The sequence below is a fragment of the Megascapheus bottae genome, chromosome 21 (genome assembly GCF_031878675.1).
Source record: "Megascapheus bottae isolate mThoBot1 chromosome 21, mThoBot2.hap1, whole genome shotgun sequence".
NCBI classification, from domain to species: domain Eukaryota; kingdom Metazoa; phylum Chordata; class Mammalia; order Rodentia; family Geomyidae; genus Megascapheus; species Megascapheus bottae.
This window is the reverse complement of record NC_143529.1, coordinates 17,502,000-17,524,111: the sequence shown is the minus strand read 5'-3', so window position 1 is coordinate 17,524,111 and position 22,112 is coordinate 17,502,000. Positions and strand designations below refer to the sequence as shown.

General features: G+C 39.5%; 1 protein-coding gene across 6 annotated transcripts in view; it reads right to left on the bottom strand.

Annotated features, from left to right (window-relative positions):
- The window catches only part of Unc80 (unc-80 subunit of NALCN channel complex), a 185,179-nt gene extending 163,371 nt beyond the window's left edge, over nt 1-21,808 (bottom strand). For all 6 annotated transcript variants that reach the window (XM_090354730.1, XM_090354731.1, XM_090354734.1 and 3 more), the window contains exons 1-6: nt 21,672-21,808; nt 20,578-20,626; nt 17,610-17,766; nt 15,945-16,246; nt 4,078-4,201; nt 2,563-2,636 (exon numbers count right to left, since the gene is read on the bottom strand). In XM_090354730.1, coding sequence (XP_090210856.1) covers nt 2,563-2,636; nt 4,078-4,201; nt 15,945-16,246; nt 17,610-17,766; nt 20,578-20,626; nt 21,672-21,763 — 798 coding nt within the window. In that variant the 5' untranslated portion in view covers nt 21,764-21,808. The remainder of the gene's footprint in view (nt 1-2,562; nt 2,637-4,077; nt 4,202-15,944; nt 16,247-17,609; nt 17,767-20,577; nt 20,627-21,671) is intronic.
- Between the last annotated feature and the right edge of the window lie 304 nt (nt 21,809-22,112).

Genomic DNA, 22,112 nt, shown 5'->3' with positions numbered 1-22,112 from the left:
TGTTTTATACCCTTTCCAAAATTTGATAAACAATTTAGACTAGTTATATTTAAAGAGTTCAAGGAACTGCATGGAACTAGAGGTCCACCCAAGTGGTCAATTTAAGTTTCGCATAGTTAGACCAGAGTTCCTGGGGGAATAGAAGCCTCCACTCTTTTTAGAAGGATATAATTTGGACAGCTAACAAGGAAGGAAGAAAGCATTCCAGTTTGAGGAACCAGTCCAGGTGGAGACTCAGAGGCTGAGACGAGAATAATGCATGTGTTAAAGGCAGTATCTAGGTGACCTTAGAGTGATTTGAGAGGGGCTCCTTAGGGAGGACAGTCTCAGATGGTGGAGCACGGAGGATGGAGGAAAGGCTTCTAGTCATGAGGAACAGGGCAAGCTGCTTTATAGGTTCCTACAGAGATGGGATATAATAAAACTATGGCATCTTGTATACAATCGCTTTGATGAAATGGTGAGTTATAGGCTAAATTAGGAAGATTAGTCTGCATTTTAGGAGGTATTTGTATCTTAAACCAGAAAGGCTAAATGTAAAAAAAAGTTCAATTAAATGCTCCAAACCGCAATCAAGTTTTGAGACACTAGATTTAAAGGGCATTAAAGTGCATAGAGTGCAATGAGTATATCTTAGCAATACAGTAAAAAGAACGATTTAGCAAGAAGTAAAAAAAAAAGAGAGAGAGAGGTAGAAGCCAGATGCAGTGTCTCACGTCTGTAATCTTAGCTACTCAGGAGGCTGAGATCTGAGGATTGTAGTTCAAAGCCAGCCCTGGCACTAAAGAACATGAAACTCTTATATTTAATTAACCACTAGAAAACAAGAAGTGAGTCTGAAGTTCGAGGAGTAGGGCAGTAGCCTTGAGCTGAAGAGCTCAGGGACAATGTCCATGCTACCACATGACTGACGAGAGAGAGGGAGAGAGAGAGAGTGGGGGGGGGGAGACAGAGACAGACACAGAGAGAGAGATAGGTAGAGAAAAATATGAGACTTACACACTTCATGATATCTAAGGTATTATCATGTATAAGATATTCCATTATTTTCTATACTATTAAGGGGAAAAATGACCCCCTTAACTAAAGAACACTTGACTATCAGCCAAATATTAATTATGCACTACCAGAAAGAGCTACTTTAAATTTAACTAGGGATAGTCTGATTACAGCATCCATCCTATATGTATGCACAACTAAATTGATGTAGCTTTCCTAAAGTTTTTCATATTTATCAATCTCTACTCAGAGATCTTCATATTTGACATTATCCAAAGAACTTTCTTCGTGTTGTTTTACTTTACCTATTTGTTCCTTACTTGCCTGTTACCGACCACATTCAATAGGCACAAGAATGATAACCAAATCAATACAACTCCCAAGCAAGAAAATATAGGAGATCAGAGATAATCAGGTAACCTCAATTTCAAATGTGCCAAATGTGTGTGTATGTGCGTGCACACGCACACACACTGTGTGTGAGAATACAAAGCATAATGGGAGCAATTTTCAGTAAGTGATAGTTATATTAAGATTCTAAAATTTCCAACGTGGAGGGTAAGAAAAGATAATCATATTCCTGACAGTAATAGATAAGTTACAAAGAGACTGAATTATGACGACAGGCATTCAGTTTGACTTTGCATGTGTTGGACTGAAAGTGAAGCAGGTCAATTGATGACAAGTTAATAGCAGTGTACATTTCTCTGTAGCTCTCATCTACTCCCAGCCTTACCTTCTCTCTTTCACGAACCAAATGTGACGTATTGGCATTGAATTATGGTCTATATTTAAGACTTTAGTCCACATCAAACTTTAGATTCTTTAGTGGGATAGTATTTTTCATCTTTTTTTATACTCTCTATTCCATGAAGCACTATGCAACCTCTATAGAGTCGCCTAATAAAAAATTATATGAAGCCTGCACAAAGTGGTTCGTGCCTGTAATCCTAGCTACTCAGGAGGCATAGAGATGAGGATGGTAGTTGGAAGCCAGCCAGGCAGGAAAGCTCATGAAACACTTTATCTCCATTAACCATCAGAAAACTGAAGCAGCACTGTGGCTTAAAGTGGAAGAGTGCTAGCCTTGAGCAAAAGAGCTCAGAAACAGCACCCAGGTCCTGAGTTCAAGCCCTGTGATTGAGAATAATAACTATTATTGCACCATGAAAAAAAATAATAATAATATGATTCATCAGTTGACTGATAACTGGATGGCACATTATTTAATGTGAGCTGAAAAAAATGAATGCTAACATGTATTGAGTGCTACATATATGCTACTTATTGAAATAGATCATTGCTTTTCATATGCTAACATGTGGTGCAATAATTGCATCATATGTTATATGATTTCAGCACCTCTACACTTTTTGGAAGACAAGTAAAACTATTTTTCTTAGTTGATTGACAGAAAAATCTGAAATTGTTAAATGTTGTATGCTCAGGAAGGGGGAGAAGGATTTGAGCATGGCAGTATGAATGTAGAGCTCAAGTCTTAAGCGTCCCACCACACCTCATCAAAGAATTTCTCCCCTTTTCTCATAATGGCAACAAACTAACCTCTTGGTGTCTTGAATCTTGATGTGGTGATTCACAGGTCTGACTTTGACTGTTGATTGGAGAACTTCTCTTGGCTGTGTAGACAGGAGGCATTCTATCACCAAGACTACAGGTTCACATTATTTCATGATTTTATTTCACTTTTAATTAAAAATCAGAATTAATAGATCATTATCATACTGGGAGAAGAAATTTAATAATAGGGGTTGTTTCAAAAGCCTAGCACTTCTCAGTGATAAGGGTAGATATTTATCTCTTCAGTATGGCTTAGTAGGTAAAAGTAGGTCCATCTGTACATGGGCAATTGGTGGAGGATCACATACGTCATAACAAGTTCTTACATATATTTTATCCTATATTGCAAGATATCTGTGTAATCCAGGAGTGGCATATTAATGTAGATTTGTTCATTTATAGCTATTTATTCATATATATATATATATATATATATATATATATATATATATATGTTTGTGGGTCATGGGGCTAAAACTCTGGGCCTGGGCACTGTCCCTGAGCTCTTCAGTTCAAGGCTATTGCCCTACTTCTTGAGCTATGGCCCCATTTTCCATTTTCTAGAGATTAATTGGAGATGAGAGGCTCATGGTCGTCAGTGCCGGGCTGGCTTTGAACCTTGATCCTGAGATCTCAGCCTCCTGAGTTGCTAGGATTACAGGCATGAGCCATGGCCCCCGGCTTGTTATTTATATGTTTAATGCAAGGCTTACACTTCAGCAGTTGTTGTGCTATTACTTGAGCCCAGCTTTTTTGCTGGTTATTTTGGATATGGAGCCTTGAAGACTTTTCTGAATAGTCTGATCTTGATCTGCAATCATCCAGGTCTCAGCCTTCTGAGAAGCTAGGGTAATGGGTATGAGCTACTGGTACTAGGCTTTAGTCACGTATTTGACAAGAGGTGAATGGTGACATATTCCTTGAAAAGGAGAATGAGCTTTTTAAGGTAGTATTATTATCTCCAGGTTCATTGATGAAATAGGAAAGCTAGGTTACATATACAGCAAAATAAGGATTTGAAGTGAAATTTGAGCTCACAATATACATTCCAATCTATCTTGTTGTTTTCTTACTACAATTCAGCAATGGGACTCCCTCACTAGATAACAACTGAAGTGAAATGCTTTAATAACAACAAGGTATTATGATGACATCATTGAAAGGCCTTTACTCCATCCATCATGATAATGAAATAAGAATTACAATAGCTAATGCTTATTCATTCATTATTGCCAGACATTCTTTAAGCTGTTTTACCTGTATGAACTGATGTATACCTCATAATAATCATGCAAGTAATATGAAAATGCAAAATTCCTATTTTACTATGAGGACACTAAGGCATAGACACTTAAATGTCTTAACCTAAAATCACATAACAGAAAAGTGTATGTGCTTGGTTTGCTGTTTTTCCTTAGGTGAATAAGCCTTGAACTTAGGCCACGCCTATGTGTGATGGAATCTGCTAATGACACCTTACTGGGTGCCTGAGTTACAAACCTGTAATAATGTTCCTCATGGGCTTGACCAGTGCTGTGAAGCCAGAGACTTCAGGCTGTCTATGCTCCCACATAGGTTGCCATATAACAAGCCCACTGGCTAGCCGGAAGGTGAGGTCAGATTCCTGGTTACAGAAAAGATCAGATGCAGTAACTGCCAATGAGTCATCATCTGCAGGTTATTTTCAGATCATCTATTCAACTTTCCTTCATAACCCACATAAGTACTGCCAGAGTAAACCAACAACTTTAAGTTATCACTACAATTACCAGAGAAATCAAACAATCTGCTTGATGTGAAAGAAGGAATTAATCAAAATGTGGCTTTGGGCAAAGCATAAAACACACTAATTATGATTTTGTTTGTTGTAATTGAGACCTGCTTATTGCAAGAGTCTTGGCAGAACTCTTCATGCTTGCATTATCATTCCTCTGAATTATTTAATTGTACTTATTTCTCTCTCATAATGCAATATCCTCCGAGACTGGCTACTGTGAATTTTTGTTCTCAAGTGCATCTCTCCTTCTCGAATTTCATGAAATCAAGTTTAGTGCTTTATTTTGCAGCGGTTTTTTTTCTCATAATGGTTCTTAATTCCTAACAGACATGGATAGATCAGGCATCCTCTTTAACTCTCAGCTCCCAGCATCATGACAGCACTTAAAACAGCATTAGGAACTACATTCATAATAGATTTCCAATAAATACCTGTAGTTTTGGGTCACCTTTACAACCCATGTTCAAGTAATTTATCTATAATTGAAAGAAAGTCTCCTCTAGAAATGCATTTTCTGCTTCCTTGCTACATTTAGAGAGGCTAGGATATGTAAAATGCAGTCTCATGTGGTAGAAGTCCGTTTGAGAGGGCATTTAAACACTTCAGCCTTGTAAAGAGTGGGAAGACAGAGTGGACAATGCAATCCCAGATTAATGAACACCACAGGGGCCCAGGAGCTCACTTGGGACAATAGCCTGCAAAGCTGACTTACATTACTGAAATCACCTTTAAAACTGGATGCCCAGGACTTACCACACAGACCCATTAGAGTCTCTTTGAGGTTTGTTAAACTTTCCCCTAGTGACTATCACATGACACATTAGGACAGCTCACAAAGCATTTGGTCAAATTCATCCCACATATTTTCCACAAATATATACAGAGATAATGTGCTCTGGCATTATTTTAGGTTCCCAAATATAGAAGGTAACAAAACACAAAACATATTTTCCCTGTTCAACGCAAACGAGATGTTCCATAGGAAAGGGCATAGGTGGGGAAAGGTGCTGACTCCCGAGACTTCTGCCTATGAAAAGGAGACAATTTCCGAGTAAAGATATAAATGAAATGGAGCAGCTTCCATGTGGATCCTTCTAAGAAAAGTTCTCCATTAAAAAGAAAATGCCCTAGCTGGGCGATGGTGGTTCATGCCTGTAATCCTAGCTACTCAGGAGGCTGAAATCTGAAGATCCCAGTTTAAAGCCAGACTAGGAACAAAAGTCCATTAGACTCTTACCTCTAATTAACCACCAGAAAATGGAAAATGGCACTGTGGCTCAACGTGGTCGAGCATCAACCATCGAGCATCAGCCTTGAGCAAAAGAATTTAGGGATAGCACTCAGGCCCTGAGTTCAAGCCCCGCAGCTTGAACACACACACACACACACACACACACACACACACACACACACACACCCTAAATTTACCTAGTATATATAAAAAACTATTAAAGTGTGTTCCTAAATTCAAGAGTAGACAAAAAAAATATTGAGGAACATATCTAAAATATATCAACAGCTCAAAAAATTGAATCACTCCAAAACTAATCTCCAAAGAAACAACCATCCCATTAAAAGATGGGCCAAAGACTTAAAGAAAGTCTTCTCTGTCCTGTAGACAAATTAAGAAATGCTTGACATCTCTGGCCATAAAAGAAATGCAAATCAAGGGGCTGGGAGTTTGGCCTAGTGATAGAGTGTTTGCCTAGCATGCACAAAGACCCAGGTTCGATTCCTGAGTACCACATACACAGAAAAAAAGCTGGAAGTGGTGCTGAGGCTCAAGTGGTAGAGCTCTAGCCTTGAGAAAGTCCAAGGACAGTGCTCAGGCCCTGAGCTCAAGTCCAGGTCTGGCAAAAAAAAAAAAGAAATGCAGAGAGGAGATCCATGAAAGATGGTGGCGGTTCAGGGTGAGTAGACCCGCCAGCTGCAGACAGAGCCACACAGAGCCCGCACGAGCCCAGAGCCCACATCCAGCCCTGCATGGACCTGTCAGCTTCACGGAACCGGAGAATCCAGCAATTTGTGAGTAGCTCTGAGAAGTTTCCACTTCTGCTCCGGGAATGGCATTGGGAGGGAGCCCCTCCCACACAAGCTGAGAGCATCACCATCTTGACTGCTGGCAAGGACCCAGGCCAAAGCAATTGCAGCCTGAGAGGTGTTGCTGACAGCGCCATCATTCCTATATATCAGGTAACAAAGCGAGATACTGTAACAATATGAGAAAACCAAGGGACAGCAAAAGAGATGAGAGATAACATAGTACCTTAACAACAACAATCATTCATTATATGGCTTATGTTTCTATATCCTAGAGATCCTTTCATTTAGCGTCCTACTATATGGCCTTTTGTATCAAGGTTTTGCTCTATTGCAAATCTCTACTAGGAGATTTTCTTTTCTAAGTCTTTCCATTTCCTAACAAATGGGCAATGTCATTCTTTCTGACAGCAGCATAGAATTCCATTGTATACAAATACCACATCTTGTTGATCCATTCATCAACTGAGGAACATCTAGGTTGGTTCCATATCTTTGCTATGGTGAATAGTGCTGCAATGAACATTGTTGTGCTAGTGGATTTAGTATGTCTTTGTTTCTGGATGGTTGGGTAAATGCCAAGTAGTGGAATTGCTGGGTCATAGGGGAGCTCTATGTTTAGCCTTTTGAGGCACTGCCATACTGCTTTCCATAGTGGTTGAACGAATTTGCACTCCCACCAACAGTGTAGTAGTGATCCCTCCTGGCCACATCCCCTCCAGCATCTGTTATTAGTTTTCTTGATCCTGGCCATTTTAACTGGAGTGAGGTGGAATCTTAGAGTTGTTTTGATTTGCATTTGTTTTATGACCAGAGATGTTGAGCATTTCTTCATGTGTATATAGGCCATTTTTGTTTCTTCTTCAGAGAAGACTCTCTTTAAGTCTTTGGCCCATTTTTTGATGGGATGGTTGTTACTTTGGAGATTAGTTTTGGAGTGATTCAATTTTTTGAGCTGTTGATATATTTTAGATATGAGGCCTTTGTCTGTTGTATGGTTGGTGAAGATCTTCTCCCACTCTGTAGGCTTCCTGATTAGTTTACTAGCTATGTCCTTTGCCATACAAAAGCTCTGCAGTTTATTGCAGTCCCACTTATCCAGCCTTTCTCTGATTTGTTGTGATTCTTGGTCCTTATTAAGAAAGTTTCGACCTGTGCCAAGGAGGTCTAGTGTATCTCCTATTCCTCCTTGTAAAGTTTTCAGAGTGTCGGCTTTTACCTCCAGGTCTTTGATCCATTTGGAGTTAATTCTAGTGCACGGTGACAAAGAAGGATCCAACTTTAGTTTTCTGCAGGTGCTTAACCAGTTCTGCCAGCACCACTTGTTGAAGAGGCTGTCTTTCTTCCATTCTATTTTTTTGACTCCCTTGTCAAAGATTAGGTGACCACAGGTTTGTGGTTTAATATCTGGGTCTTCAGTTCTATTCCATTGATCTTCAGGCCTGTTCTTGTGCCAGTACCAAGCTGTTTTGAGAATTATAGCTCTGTAATAGAGTCTAAAGTTTGGAATTGAAATTCCTCCAGTGCTGTTCTTTCTGCTAAGAAGTGTTTTTGCTATACGGGGTCTTTTATTATTCCATATGAAATTTTGGATTGCCTCTTCTATTTCTTTAAAGAATGCCATTGGGATATTGATGGGTATTGCGTTGAATTTGTAGATAGCCCTTGGCAAGATTGTCATTTTCATGATATTGATTCTTCCAATCCAGGAGCATGGAAGGTTTTTCCATTTCCTCAGTTCTGCTTTAATTTCCTTTTTCAAGGTTTTAAAGTTTTCATCAAAAAGCTCCTTTACATTCTTAGTTAAGGTAATTCCTGGGTACTTTATTTTCTCTGAGGCTATTGCGAAAGGAGTTGCTTTCCTGATTGTTGCCTCATTCCTCTCACTGTTGGCATAGAGGAAGGCAGTTATATCGGATATGTTTGTATTTGGTTATTTGAAATTGGATAGGGAAGGGGGTAAAACAAGATGAGGGGTGGGGGTGGGGGGAGGGAAATGGGGACCAAGACATGTGAATGTGAATTAATGCACCATCTATCTGGCAAATATCATGTAACCCTTCTATTAATTACAATAAAAATATATGAAAAAAAGAAAGGCAAATCAAAACAACTCTGAGATCCACCTCACTCCAGTTAGAATGGCCATGATCAAGAAATATAATAACAACAGATATTGGTGGAGTTGTGGCCAGGAGGGATCACTACTACACTGTTGATAGGAGTGTAAACTCATTCAACCACTATGGAAAGCAGTATGGCAGTTCCTCAAGAGACTTAACATAGAGCTCCCCTATTACCCAGCAATTCCATTACTTGGCATTTACCCAAATGTCCAGAAACAAGGACATACTAAATCCTCTAGTTCAACAATGTTCATTACAGCACTATTTACCATAACAAAAATATGGAGCCAACCCAGATGTCCCTCAGTCGATGAGTGGATCAACAAGATGTGGTATTTATACACAATGGGATTCTATGCTGCCATCAGAAAGAATGATATCGCTTCATTTGTTAGGAAATGGAAACACTTAGAAAAAAATCATATTAAGTGAAGTAAGCCAGACTCAAAGGAACATAGGCTCAATGGTTTCCCTCATTTGTCATAATTAGTAGAAATCTTGGACTCTTCTAGCAGAGGTTTACAATAGGGCAAAACCTAGATACAGAAGGCCATATAGTATGATGCTAAATGAAAGGACCTCCAGGATATAGAAACAAAAGCCATATAATAAGTGATTGTTGTCCTTAGTGTACTATGTTATCTCTCATCTGTTTTGCTGTCCCTTGGTTATCTCATATTGTTACAACATCTTACCTTGTTATCTGATATATTGTGTATATGTTTATTTGAAATAGGATAGGGAAGAGGGAAAAACAAGATGAAGGGAAGGCGTGGAGGGAAGGAAATGGGAACAAAAACATGAGAGAGGGTAGCATTGTTGTGAAGTAATGCACTTTCTATCTGGTAATTATAATGTAACCCTTCTAATGTGAATTAATGCACCTTCTATCTGGCAAATATCATGTAACCCTTTTATTAATTACAATAAAAATATTAAAAAAAGAATGTAACCCTTCTATTAATTATAATAAAAATATATTTTAAAATATTGAGGAAATTATGTAATAGATTTTTTAATTTTTTGCTTGATAGGACATGGCTGTTGAGTAAGAATTGAAGCTACTGCAGATTTTGAATGGCAAAGGCACCTGACTGGACATTTGTTTTAAGAAATTTACTCTGAGGATAGTTTGAAAAAGAGCAAAGGTTGATTCTATTAATTACAATAAAAATATATTTAAAAAACAGCAAAGGTTGAAGAAGACAATTTGCAAATATATTGTTACCATCTAGGTGAAAGATGGTTAGAGTAGGTTGCTAATAGAGAGCAAAATTAGAAGTGGTATACTCTGAATACATTTGGAGATAGAGTTTCAGAATTTGCTCATTGATAGAAAAGTGTCAAGGATTTTTGACCGTGTCGTTAATAAAGCTGGGAAAGATGAAGAGAAGCAAGAATGTCTGAAGATTAGGTCCCAAATCCCTTAAAATGGACATGGGAAATCTGCATGATACTAAACAGGAAGCAGGGAATTGAGGTTATGCAAAGCCTATCAGATTTGTCTCAAGAAATACAGGAAGCCAAATTTTAACTGACCTGGTTTTAATGATTTCTTAGTTTCTGAGCTCAATCTGTTTCCATGTTTCCCATAAGTAATTCAAGCACAAGTAAAATCCCAATGAAAGTGACAGCAGAAAACATTAAATTCTCTTGAACTAAGATCTTGGCCTCTCTAACTTGCTCTATTACCATACAAAGAGAGTTACTGTCTTCATTCTGTTATATTTGGTATATATATATGTATATTATATGTATGTATATATATATATAATTTTTTTTTGCTGGTCCTAGGCTTGAGCTCAGGGCCTGAGCACTGTCCTTGGACTTTCTCAAGGCTAGAGCTCTACCACTTGAGCATCAGTACCACTTCCAGCTTTTCTCTATGTATGTGGTACCGAGGATTAAACCTAGGCCTTCGTGCATGCTAGGCAAGCACTCTACGACTAGGCCAAACTCCCGGCCCCTGGCCCCTGGTATATTCTTTTTAAATTTAATTTTATGTTCAGGGGATGTATAGAGGGGTTACAGTTACATTTGTAAGGTAGTGAGTTTATCACATCTTGAACATTTTTATTCCTTTCCATGTTTTTCTCCTACCTTCCTTCTTCCCCCCTCTCCCAAATTGTAAAGTTCATTTCCAAGTATATATTTTTTCAAAATGAACTGAGATATTTTCTTTCAAATATTTTCTCTGTTCATCCATACCCATTCGTTTTTATTTTATTTTTTTTAAATTTTTGTATTACAATTAATAGAAGGATTACATTATATTCACCAGATAGAAGGTACATTTCTTAACAATCATTGCTACCCCTTCTTATGTTTTTTGTCCCCATTTCCTTTCCCCACTCATTTGTTTTCTAAAGGAACACATGTCCATTTTTTTTTCTTTCTGTTCTGGGGATTGAACTCAGGTCCTGAGCATTGTCCTTGGGCTTTCTAAAGGCTAGTGCTCTACCACTTGAGCCACAGCACCACTTCCAGCTTTTTTTATTTATGTGTGTGGTACTAAGGAATCAAACCTGGGTCTTCATGCATGCAAGGTAAGCACTCTACCACTAGGCCAAACTCCTGGCCCCACATGTCCATTTTCTATAAATAATACTAATTCCAAGCAATCTTCAGACTTGAATATCTTGAGCACCTATGACTCTTCTTGTGTTGTTATATTTCTTTGAAATACTTTGTCAGGTGGCACAATGTATGAATTCTCCTTTAATGGGACACTCAATGTATTACAACATATTTGGCAAATATAATGTAACCCTTGTATTAATTACAATAAAAATATATGAAAAAAACCCCAGCTCCTGGAGAAAATGTTTTTGAATATTCAGTTGTGGAGCAGGCAGTCTAAAAGAAAACAGAAGTTGTAAAAACTGTTAGAATCTCTTATTACCATGTTTCAGATGCTCTTAGCTTCTTCCTTGGTCAGCTGAAAGAAAGATACCCACTGCCATGTAGAAGAGACAAGCTTGAGGTAAGGAGTAGGCTGAGTGAGTGCTGTCTATTGAAATGGGACTTACTAGTTTTGTGCCTGAGGCTCAACCTGCAGTACAGTCTGTGTGATCGCCCAGTGGGGACCTGAACGAGTAAGATCAAGGAAAGGACGGGCAGATGGGCAGCACACTGGAATTGGAGACTATATTTCGTAGAACCTCCACATGGAGGATGATGTAGTTTCCCTAGCAGCACACAGATCTCTGCAGTTGGGAGAGAAAGGCAGACTTTGACTTTGGTCTTGATATAGGGTTAGAGTTTGATGGGCAAAGGGCATTAACGGTGCTGGTGAGAGGTACTTTGCATGGATGTAGGATAGATAGGAAGAGAAGATTAATAGCCTGATAACCAGCAGGCCGTCTATGGTACTAGCTCTCCATCACGGATGCTCTCCTTCCCCTCACCCATCTGGAAACATTTGATGACCTGTAGAGACATGGGTAGTGATTTCAACGCAGGGAGGAGAAGATGTTAGTATCATCTAGTGGCTAGAGGACAGAGTACCAAATAGTCTACAATGCAGGGGACAATGTCTCACAATAATTATATGGTACAAAATGCCAAGAGTGCCAAGGCAGAGCAATTGTGACTTGCAGATTATATGTTACCAAACAACACTAGGAAGAAAAGTATAGACCTCCCTCAAATGAATTGAAAGCCTTGAGGGGAATTTATTGACCTAATACTTATATTGTCTATAGTGTTTGGAACAATATTTAACTCATACCAATGAAAAATGATTTTTAAAATCCTATGGTAGTAATATAGCTAATAATAATTTACCATGCTTCAATCATTGTACAGTGATAAGTGAAGATTTTCTGAATTCATAAATACTCTATTACTAGACCTCATATAAAACTTAGGCACTTCAGTGAGGATTCCAAACATTTTTCATTTCTCCTAAAAGCATATCTTACTGTCTCTCTAATAGTGTCTAATACTGACTGCAATAAAACACCAGCATCAAAACCAACTAACTTTTGTTAATGCCTTTCTATGTATCTGATTAGTATAACTTGTTCAATCCTTATAATTCCCCATAAACTTATTCTGATGTCCAATTACTACTTGAAAAATCTGAGGCTGAAAGGAATTATTCGATGTCATATACTAGGAAGGCACAGATAGTAGAAACTTTATCTGTTTCTAAAACTTGAGCTCTGAGGCAATATCTTTTAAATAAAATTATAGGCATACTTATTTCCAATACAGATATTTGTAGACATCTTTATTGGTTGTTTTTAGGAAGGCTTTTATTCTGCCCTGTCCATTTTAAGTAAATTGGACTCACATGTAATTGTTTTTAGTACTTGGATCTGTTCTTGACAATAACATAGGTTTTTTTATAGTGAATAAGTCACAAAATACTTACTGGAATCCAGATATATGCCATGCAGTAGTCTAGACATTAGAGATACAGTTGGGACCTGAGCAGTCAAGAATCTCTGCTCAGGAGATAGCAACAGGCAATCAACATGTACACAGACATAAACAGCAATTCAAGATAGTGACCAATTCTAAAGTAGAAACAAGCAGGATAAGATACCCGTAGCACAAGAGTAGTCATAGAAGTTCCTGAGGTCATAAGCAAACTCATGAGATAGATGTGGCCACATAAAAGTATAGGATAGAAAGTAGAAGTAAATTTTTCAAGTAAAAGGAAAAATTAGTAAAGACTAATAATAAACGTGAGCTTATAGAGTTTGAAAATGAGACACTTCAGATAGCCTAAAAGTACATGAACAAGAAAGAAACATGAGATGAAGGGAAGAAGACATATTAAGAATGAGGAAAACAGAACTGGAGATTATGATGTTGAGCAAAGTAAGTGAAGTTCAGAAGGACAAAGGCTGTGTGTTTCTTTCTCAAATGCAGAATCTAGTCCTAAAAGATTATATACATATTGAGAATATATATATATATATATATCAATGTCACTATGATTCTAATTGTGGAATGATTTGGAGGAGAAAAGTAGAGGAGAGAGGGAAAAAGAATATTATAGAAATGATTAATATCAAAATACATTCTCTAGAGATTTGCAATAGAGCAAAACCTAGATACATAAGGCCATATAGTATGATGCTAAATGAAAGGACCTCTAGGATATAGAAACAAAAGCCATATAATGAGTGATTGTTGTCCTTAATGTACTATGTTATCTCTCATCTCTTTTGCTGTCTCTTGGTTATCTCATATTGTCACAGTATTTCACTTTGTTATCTCATACATTGGATATATGCGTATTTGGTTATTTGAAATTAGATAGGGAAGGGGGAAAACAAGATGAGAGGTGGGGATGCAGGTGAGGGAAATGGGGACCAAGACATGAGAAAGGGTATCAATGTATGGGAAGTAATGCATCTTCTATCTGGCGAATATAATGTAACCCTTCTATTAATTACAATAAAATATATGAAAAAATACATTGTCTATGTATGAAGATGGGGTAAGTAAATTCAACTGAAACATATGGAATATTAGAAGGCTGTGGAGGACAAGAACAAAGAGGATAATAGGGAGGATTAATGTAAATAAAGTACAATATAAATGGCTCCCATAAACAGGCTGGTGTTGCCATCCTCGTATCAGATAAAATAGACTTCAAACTAAAATTAGTGAGAAGAGATTAGAAGAAGAAGGTTATTACATACTAATAAAGGGTTCTCTTCTTCAGGAGAACCATTTTAAATATCTATACACCAAATGCTGGCGCCCCTAACTTCATAAAACAAACATGATTTACACTAAAAATACACATGGATCCAAACACAGTGATTGTTGGTGACTAACACATCACTGTCACTATAAGGCAGATCAACAAAGCTAAAACTCAACAGAGAAACCTCAGAACTGAACAATTGCATTGACCGACTAGACCTAAGGGACAGCTGAAGACCATTCCACCCAGCAACAGCAGAATATATGCTTTCTTCAACAGCACATGGAGCATTTTCTAAAATAGATCACAGTTTAGGACACAAAGCAAATCTGTGCAAATTCAGAAATACCGAACTTATTTATTCCCTGCATCCTCTCAGACCACAATGGTATAAAATTGAAACTCAACACCAAATGCCACCATAGAAAATTGTGTAACTCATGGAGACTAGAAAGTTATTGAAGAGATCAGAACAGAAATTCAACAGTATATGCGATTTAACAAAAAGGAGCACACAAAATACTAGCTCCTTTGAGACACAGCAAAGGCAGTACTCGGAAGAAAATTGATAGCTCTGAGTGCCTACATTAACAAATTGGAGAAATCTCAAACCCAAATTCAACAATGTGCCTTAACCTCCTGGAAAAAGAGCAACAAACCAAACACAAACACAGTAGAAGGAAACAAATTATTAAAATTAAGTCAGAATTAAATGAATTAAGAGTCCAAAAAAACCATAGAGAGAATCAACAAAACAAGGAGTTGGTTCTTTGAAAAAATTAACAAAATTGCCAGACCCTCTTAGTTAACTATTTTAACTCTTAGCAGTATAAGAAACATGGTATTATGTATCTTCATATAATTAGATATATCTACAACATGATACCATTAAAGATCTGAAAGTTTAGGTAACATCACCATGGTCACACATCTTAGAAGTGTTAGCTAGCTGATTTCAAGTGTTATTGTCTTTTCTAGATCCAAATGTAGATGGACATAATGACATTTTAAGAGTATTGGTTTTGGGGCCCAGAATTTGGCCTAGTGGTAGAGTACTTGTCTAGCATGCACGAAGACCTGGGTTTGATTCCTCGGTACCACATACATAGAAAAAAGCCAGAAATGGTGCTGTGGCCCAAGTGGTAGAGCTCTATCCCTGAGAAAACCCAAGGACAGTGCTCAGGCTCTGAGTTCAAGACCCAGGACTGGCAAAAAAAAAAGAGTATTGGTTTCTTCTGGTCCCATGTTTTCTAGTTTTAAAATATTTTAAAGTATGATCCTTCAGCTATATCTGTAATCAGGAAGTCTATAGAACACAAAAATATGAAACTTCGGCTCTAGACCCTATATTAAAATAGAGGTAGCTACAAGAATGTCCAGAGGATATAGTTCTCCATGGGCTGGCTAGAATAAACACCTCATGGAAATGATGACACTGAGAGATGCTGGAGGAAAAGAGGAGGGGAAGGAGGGTGGTGCAAGAACATTTCCACTGAGTGTTTCCAAGAACTTTCAAGTTCAGGAAATGGTAAGTAGGGATTGGCAGTGGATAAATCAAGAAAAGAATTAGGTCCTAGATCATTCTAGACCTTATGCACCAGATTCAGGGTTTTGTCCTGAGGCTAATGAGAAACCATTGAGTACTTGAGGACACAGCCTTACAATATGAAAAATTAGACTTGCCATAGGACATAAAAATATGAAACTTCTGTTCTAGACCCATCCCACCCCAAGCTGGTGCTAGCTGCCTGCTTACCTTGATCCGGTGTACAAGAGGAGCAAATAGAAACACAAACAGCTCCACTGTAGCCATGGAGTTCTGGAAGATCTTCCTTCGGCTGTTCTCCTCCTCATCGTTGGTGCTGTTTTGGCAAGGCTGCCTTGGAGAGCCCTGGTTTTCAACTTGGTGGATGAAAGCGCTACTGCTGCCACCCCAGCTGGAGCCTCGGTCTGTGCCCCCAAAGCGTTCACTGTGGCAGTCCTGGGGGGCCTCCAGGAGCATCCAGTGCAAGGTGTGAAGAAGTTTTGTCTCAGCCACACCCAGTTTATCTTGGTGGCCTGCATGAAACAACCACACAGCCAGGAAAAGAGCAGCCATGTGACCAGACAATAGAGGTGACATGAAGAGAACACTTTCCCTGTGCTGTGTGGTTCAATTCCCTCAGGGATACAAGAATCCCTGTGCATGTCTAACTAGCACGGCTGCCAGATCTCCTTACTAACTGTGACTCTCTTACTGGCTGCCATCATGTCAGACTAGCATACTACTATGGAGATAGAAACTGCACGAGTCACATTTCATCAGTTTGATTCCCAGTACATTCCTAGACAGGCGACATCAGGGTTAAAAGTATAGGCTCTGAAGATAGCAATTTCTATTTTAGATAGATAACATGACCTGGAAAAGTCCCTCTACAAAGCTAACATTTGAAAAGAGACACAGATGAGGGGGAAGGAATAAGATGAAAAGTATGTTTATTTGAAATAGAGAACGGAAGGGGGGAACAAGATGATTGGGAGGGGGTGGGGAGGGAAACAGGGACACAAACATGAGAAGGGGTATCAGTGTGTGAGAAGTAATACACCCACTACCTGATGAATGTAACTGTAACCCCTCTATACATTATCCCTACAATAACACCAGTCTAAAACAAGGACAAGTATGATTTTTTTAACTTGGGATAAATAGCTATAGCAATGATATATTTCCAAGTGAGAAGGACAATTCACAAAATCACACACACACACACACACACACACACACACACACACACACACACACACTGCTATTACCATGACAAGCTGGGGAAATGTTGTGATGCCTGAAAGTCAGTTCCCTAGAAACTGGAAAGAGAAAGACTCCCTTCACTGGAACTCAGCTCAGGTAGGTGAGTGTCTTCAGCTAACCTGTGATAATATTTTACTGTTTCAGAAAAAAATATATTTTCACATACTACTTGAGAAGCTAAGGAAATAAAAACAGCTGGGTGCCAGTGGGTGACTCATACCTGAAATCCTAGCTACTGAAGAGACTAAGATTTGAGATCAAGGTTCAAAGTCAGTCCTGGCAGGAAAGTCCATTCTTATTTTCAATTAATCACCAAAAAAGCTGGAAATGAATCTATGGCTCAAAGTGGTGGAGCACTAACCTTGAGTAAAAGTAATAACACTGAGGCTCAGAGTTCAAGCCCTAGGACTGGCACCAGAAAAATAAAACTGAAAGAAGAAAACCAGCTCCTTCAATGGTAAATAGTCAAGATTCTGGTACTGATGTGAGCAAAAGTATATGAGAATTATATGAGAACATGTGTATACTTTGTCTGGAACAGTACCAGTTAGTACTCAGTAGTCATTGTTCTCAAGAGTGTTGGATATTAAGGGACAAAGATATGCAATGAACATTGGATACAGAAGCACCCACCTAGCTTGTTCCTGTTGGAAAGCAGGGTTGCAGTGCAGTGGAGGACATGAGGCAGGGCAGCTTGCACCAGCTCCCATCGGGAAATACTCTGGATAGCCTCAGAGAGGGCTGGAGAGAGGCCATGCAGCTTATTTTCTACCAACACTCGTTCAAAGGACTGCACATTAAAACAAAAAGAGAGGACAATACTGATTGCTAAGACATGAACATCAAAGTACTATATATTTTAAAGATATGCGAATCACTGGACCTAAAGCTTTAGAAGACACAATTGCTGTATTACATACATATGTTCACATGCCCACATTCAACCTGCAGTAAATATATCTAACTATTTTCAAGCTGTTGTTTTGGTTTGGTTTGGTTTTTGGCATTACTGAGGGTTGAAATCAGAACGTCATAGGTTAGGCAGGTGCTCTACCACTTTCAGTGTATTTTTAAATGAGGCCTCACACTTTTGCCAGGGCCAGCCCCTTGGACCTCAATCCTATTTCAGTTTCCTGAGATAGCTGGGAATACAGGTTTGTGCTACCTTAGCCTCATTTATAGGCTTTTGATACAAAATATATTGTTTGAACTATCAAATGATCTTTATTTTTTTTGTTAAAATAAGCTTCCACTCACAAAGAGCAGAGAAACACATTTAACCTCGAGAGATTTTTAAATATATTTTATGAAATGATCTGTCAGAATATCAGATGGAAATAAAAATGTGTAAAAGTGTCTTGAAAAACAGCATTTATGTCAACTTGTTCAACAGGTGTTTATTAAGCTACAACTTATTAATGGCAGCCATTCGTGAAGCCTGATTTCAGGGTCACTGATTTATTTCATGTATCTAACAATAATCTGGAAAAATATTCCTTAATTTCATGCCTACAATCATGAAAAATCCACTTTAAAAGATTCTGTTTGATACAGAGAGAAAAGGGGAAGAGGGAAAGAGGCAGAAGAAACTATCTTTGCTTTCTCTTAATTATATCTGTCCTTGTCAGAAATTCTTACGGAGAAGGAAACATTAAAAAGTTTGACCTATTCAGTTGTTTGTTGATTGGTCTTTGTTCCCCCCCCCTCTCGATGGCGAATATCATTACTTTATTGGGGAAAGAGAAGCTAATGAACACTGGAATGAAAGAATTGAAGATTTAACTTGTAAAGACATGATTCCCCAAATGGATGAGAAATTTGTATGACTCTCTTATGGAAGGATTGTAATGCAGATCCTAATACAGATTGTAATTGTATAATTGACATTATTAGGGCATTTTTAAATAAAAGCATGACTTGACACAGAGAATATCCAGTGAGAACTACTTTACGTTTTAACTTCAAAAGAGAACCTAAAACATTTGCCTTCACAAATGAAAGGTATTATGAGGCTTCAATTACAGAGTACAATTAGAAATGGAATCTACTGTTTAAAAAAAAAAAACTGCTGGACATGCAGATCCAAATATTTAAAATTTCGGAGTCGTCATGTATCTGCAAATTCATTGTTAAGTGTATGTTGGACACTAAGAAACCATAGTTTATATCATTTAAAGAGGATGAGTTACATATTTTACAATCTCAGTGAGTTCTAGGTTGCTAATGTCATTGTCTTTTAATATTATGAATGAAATTACAGAAAATATTTTAAACTCTAGAAATTGTTTCTATATTGATATCTGTGTACCCTGCTGCCTATCTATCTACCTGTCTGTCCATACATGTAACTTAGCTGCTTGATATTTTGTGACAACGTTAGAAATGTCAGATGGATCTTTGACAAGAACAGAAAGGGACCACCATTAGTTTAAACTAGTATGAATTTAAGGGAGATGTAGAGATTTCAAGAATCAACTAATTATTCCAATTAGTTAAGGACAAGACAGTCCATTGGTTGATTATTTTAAGAAATTTATGTTTAAAAAGTATTCCTGTGGCACTTCTGAAGGACAGAGCCTTAAATATCGTGTGTGTGTGTGTGTGTGTGTGTGTGTGTGTGCAATTTTGTCAGTTGGATTTTACCATAATTTGTGGCTCTAACACATTTCAAACCTCCTTACCAGAAAGTCATCTATGTAGCAATTTGTAAATATGGGTGTCAATATTCAACTGAGTAGCTTTCAACATTGACATTCAATGTCAGGGCATTTGAGGGAGTGTTCTGGATTTCAATGAAGGCTGCTAAAAAACTTCATTTCATTTTTTCTTCAGTATTTCATGTCTTAGTTCATCAATTTGCAAAACAGGATTGTTTTTAGATCTTCAGGACTAATGTACTTTATATTGTATAAATATTAACAATGCCATTTCCCATATTTATTTTCCACTATTTCACTTCCAGACTTGCAGACTATAGATAAAGTACAGAATTTTATATGCTTTGCAAGTAGCTCATAGATACTCAATTTATGAATATCTACTAATAGTCTCCATTTTGTTAAGAATTTGACTTTGCACATTCGCCCCCAAGGTCCTCCATCGCATGGTTTTATCTCTCTCTGTCTCCCCTCTTTTCTCCTACACCCCCCTCTCCACCAAGGCTCTCTGCCCTGAAGCCCTCTGATCTTTCCTCACCAGGCTATTCCTTCCTCCCTTCTAGTGGCCTTGCTCATGCATCACATTATTAATTAAGCCTTATCAACCCACTGCTTATAAAACACACCCCACCACAGGGCTTCCTAATCTCCTTTGTTGTTTAATTTTTCTCCATAATGCTTATCACCATCTGGCTTATTGCATGTTTTCTGTACATGTTTGTTTGAGGCCTGTCCACCCCCCACCCCCCCCCCACCCACTGTAAATGCTGTTATTGTAGTTTTTCTCTCTTCAAACAGTAGATTTGTACCTGGCACACACAGTAAGTGTTTGATAATACTTTCCCAGTGAATTACTACATACATCAATATGGTTTAGTCTTTCTTTGGGTTCAAATTACTAGGCAGAATACAGAAATAATCATTAAATGGTGAAAATCACATACCACACAAGAGGCTTCATATTGCTTCCCCAGTTTAGGCCTCAAAAATGCACTGAAAAGCCAATAGAGATTTTTGTTATAAACATGAGCAAAATTATGATGACAGCATCCTTATGACATATTTTTTTTTCAAAGGCCGAGACACAGTGCTGTGAAACTCAGATTTCCCATTTCCTTATAGCTTGTTAATGGGCAAGTGCTGAACAGCTGACGACGTTTGCTTTTTGCAAGTGCAATGACATAGATGAAAAAAGACGTGCAAAAATCTACCTTTTTTTTTTTTTTTTTAATATCCAGTCCTGTTCTGAGGACTTTGACCTAAGCAGATGCTACATCGCCTCTGGCGAGACATGGTGCGTTCCTCGTGTGTGTGTGTGTGTGTGTGTGTGTGTGTGTGTGTGTGTGTGTGTGTGTGTGCGCGCGCGGTCATACGAAAACCTGGGAGATGAAGCCAGCTGTGGATCAAAATCGTTTACCATCTATTTTCTTATTTTCTGCGAACTCTCCAAAATGAAAAGGAGAGCTTTTTCTCGGCTGTGTATTGGACTCAATCTTGTCCTGGAAGGGATTGTGTGTGTGTGGGGGGGGGGGAGCAGGAAATATTCTTCTTCCTGGTGGAGGGGGGGCTTTCATCGGGGGAGGGGGAGGAAGAAGAGGACGCTGGCCGAAATCCCAGGGAAAAATGGTTAACAAGTGGGCATAGCAGATATTCGCCAAACAGGAGCTGCAAAAACAACAGGTCACCGGGCTGGCGTGACAGCGGGAGATGGAGGGGGAATTGGACTGGAGCTCAACCCGTCCTAATAATTACCTTCCCGGGCTCCCGCCCCCTCGTTCCGGGCTCCCTGCCCTCCCACCCCCTAAATAACGTAGATATTTATTCCCCAAACTGCCGGTCTGCGTGTCGTCAAACTTCACCGGCATATTTCTTTTTTTTTTTTGAATGCGTGTTGTCAAGCGGCTGCGGAGGGCTGTTTCTCCAGCCCCAGAGAGGGAGCTGCAGGCTGCGGCGCGGCCCGCGCCGGCGGCGGAGGTGGCGGCCCCGGGGACCGGCCCCAGCCCGGGGCGGCCCGCCGCGCGCCCCCGGCACCCCTCACCTGGTTTGCCTCCACAGGAAGGTCTGGATGGGCAGGGGGATTCCGCGGCCGCTGTCCTGCTCCGGGCCCTCGGAGCTCTTCCTCTTCACCATGATGGTGGCTCCCGGGAGTCCTCCGGCAGGACCCGGCGCTGGGTCCTCGCTAGCCGCCGCCGCCACCACCGCTTCCTCCTCCTCCTCCTCCTCCTCCCCCCGCTGCTCCCCCCAACTCTCATCCCCTCCTTCCCCGAGGCAGGGCCGCCTCTCCCCGCCCCGCTCCCCCGTCTCTCGCCCCTTCTCCCACCCGTCCCCGCGCGTGGAACATGGCTGCGGGAGGCGGGCAGGGCTGGAGCAGCCGCGGGCCGGGGAGGGGGGCGCGCAGAGCAGCCGGCCGCCTCGGCGCCCCCGCGCCCGCTCCCGGCTTTCAGCACCTCCCACTGTGGACAGCGGCCCGCGCCGGGCG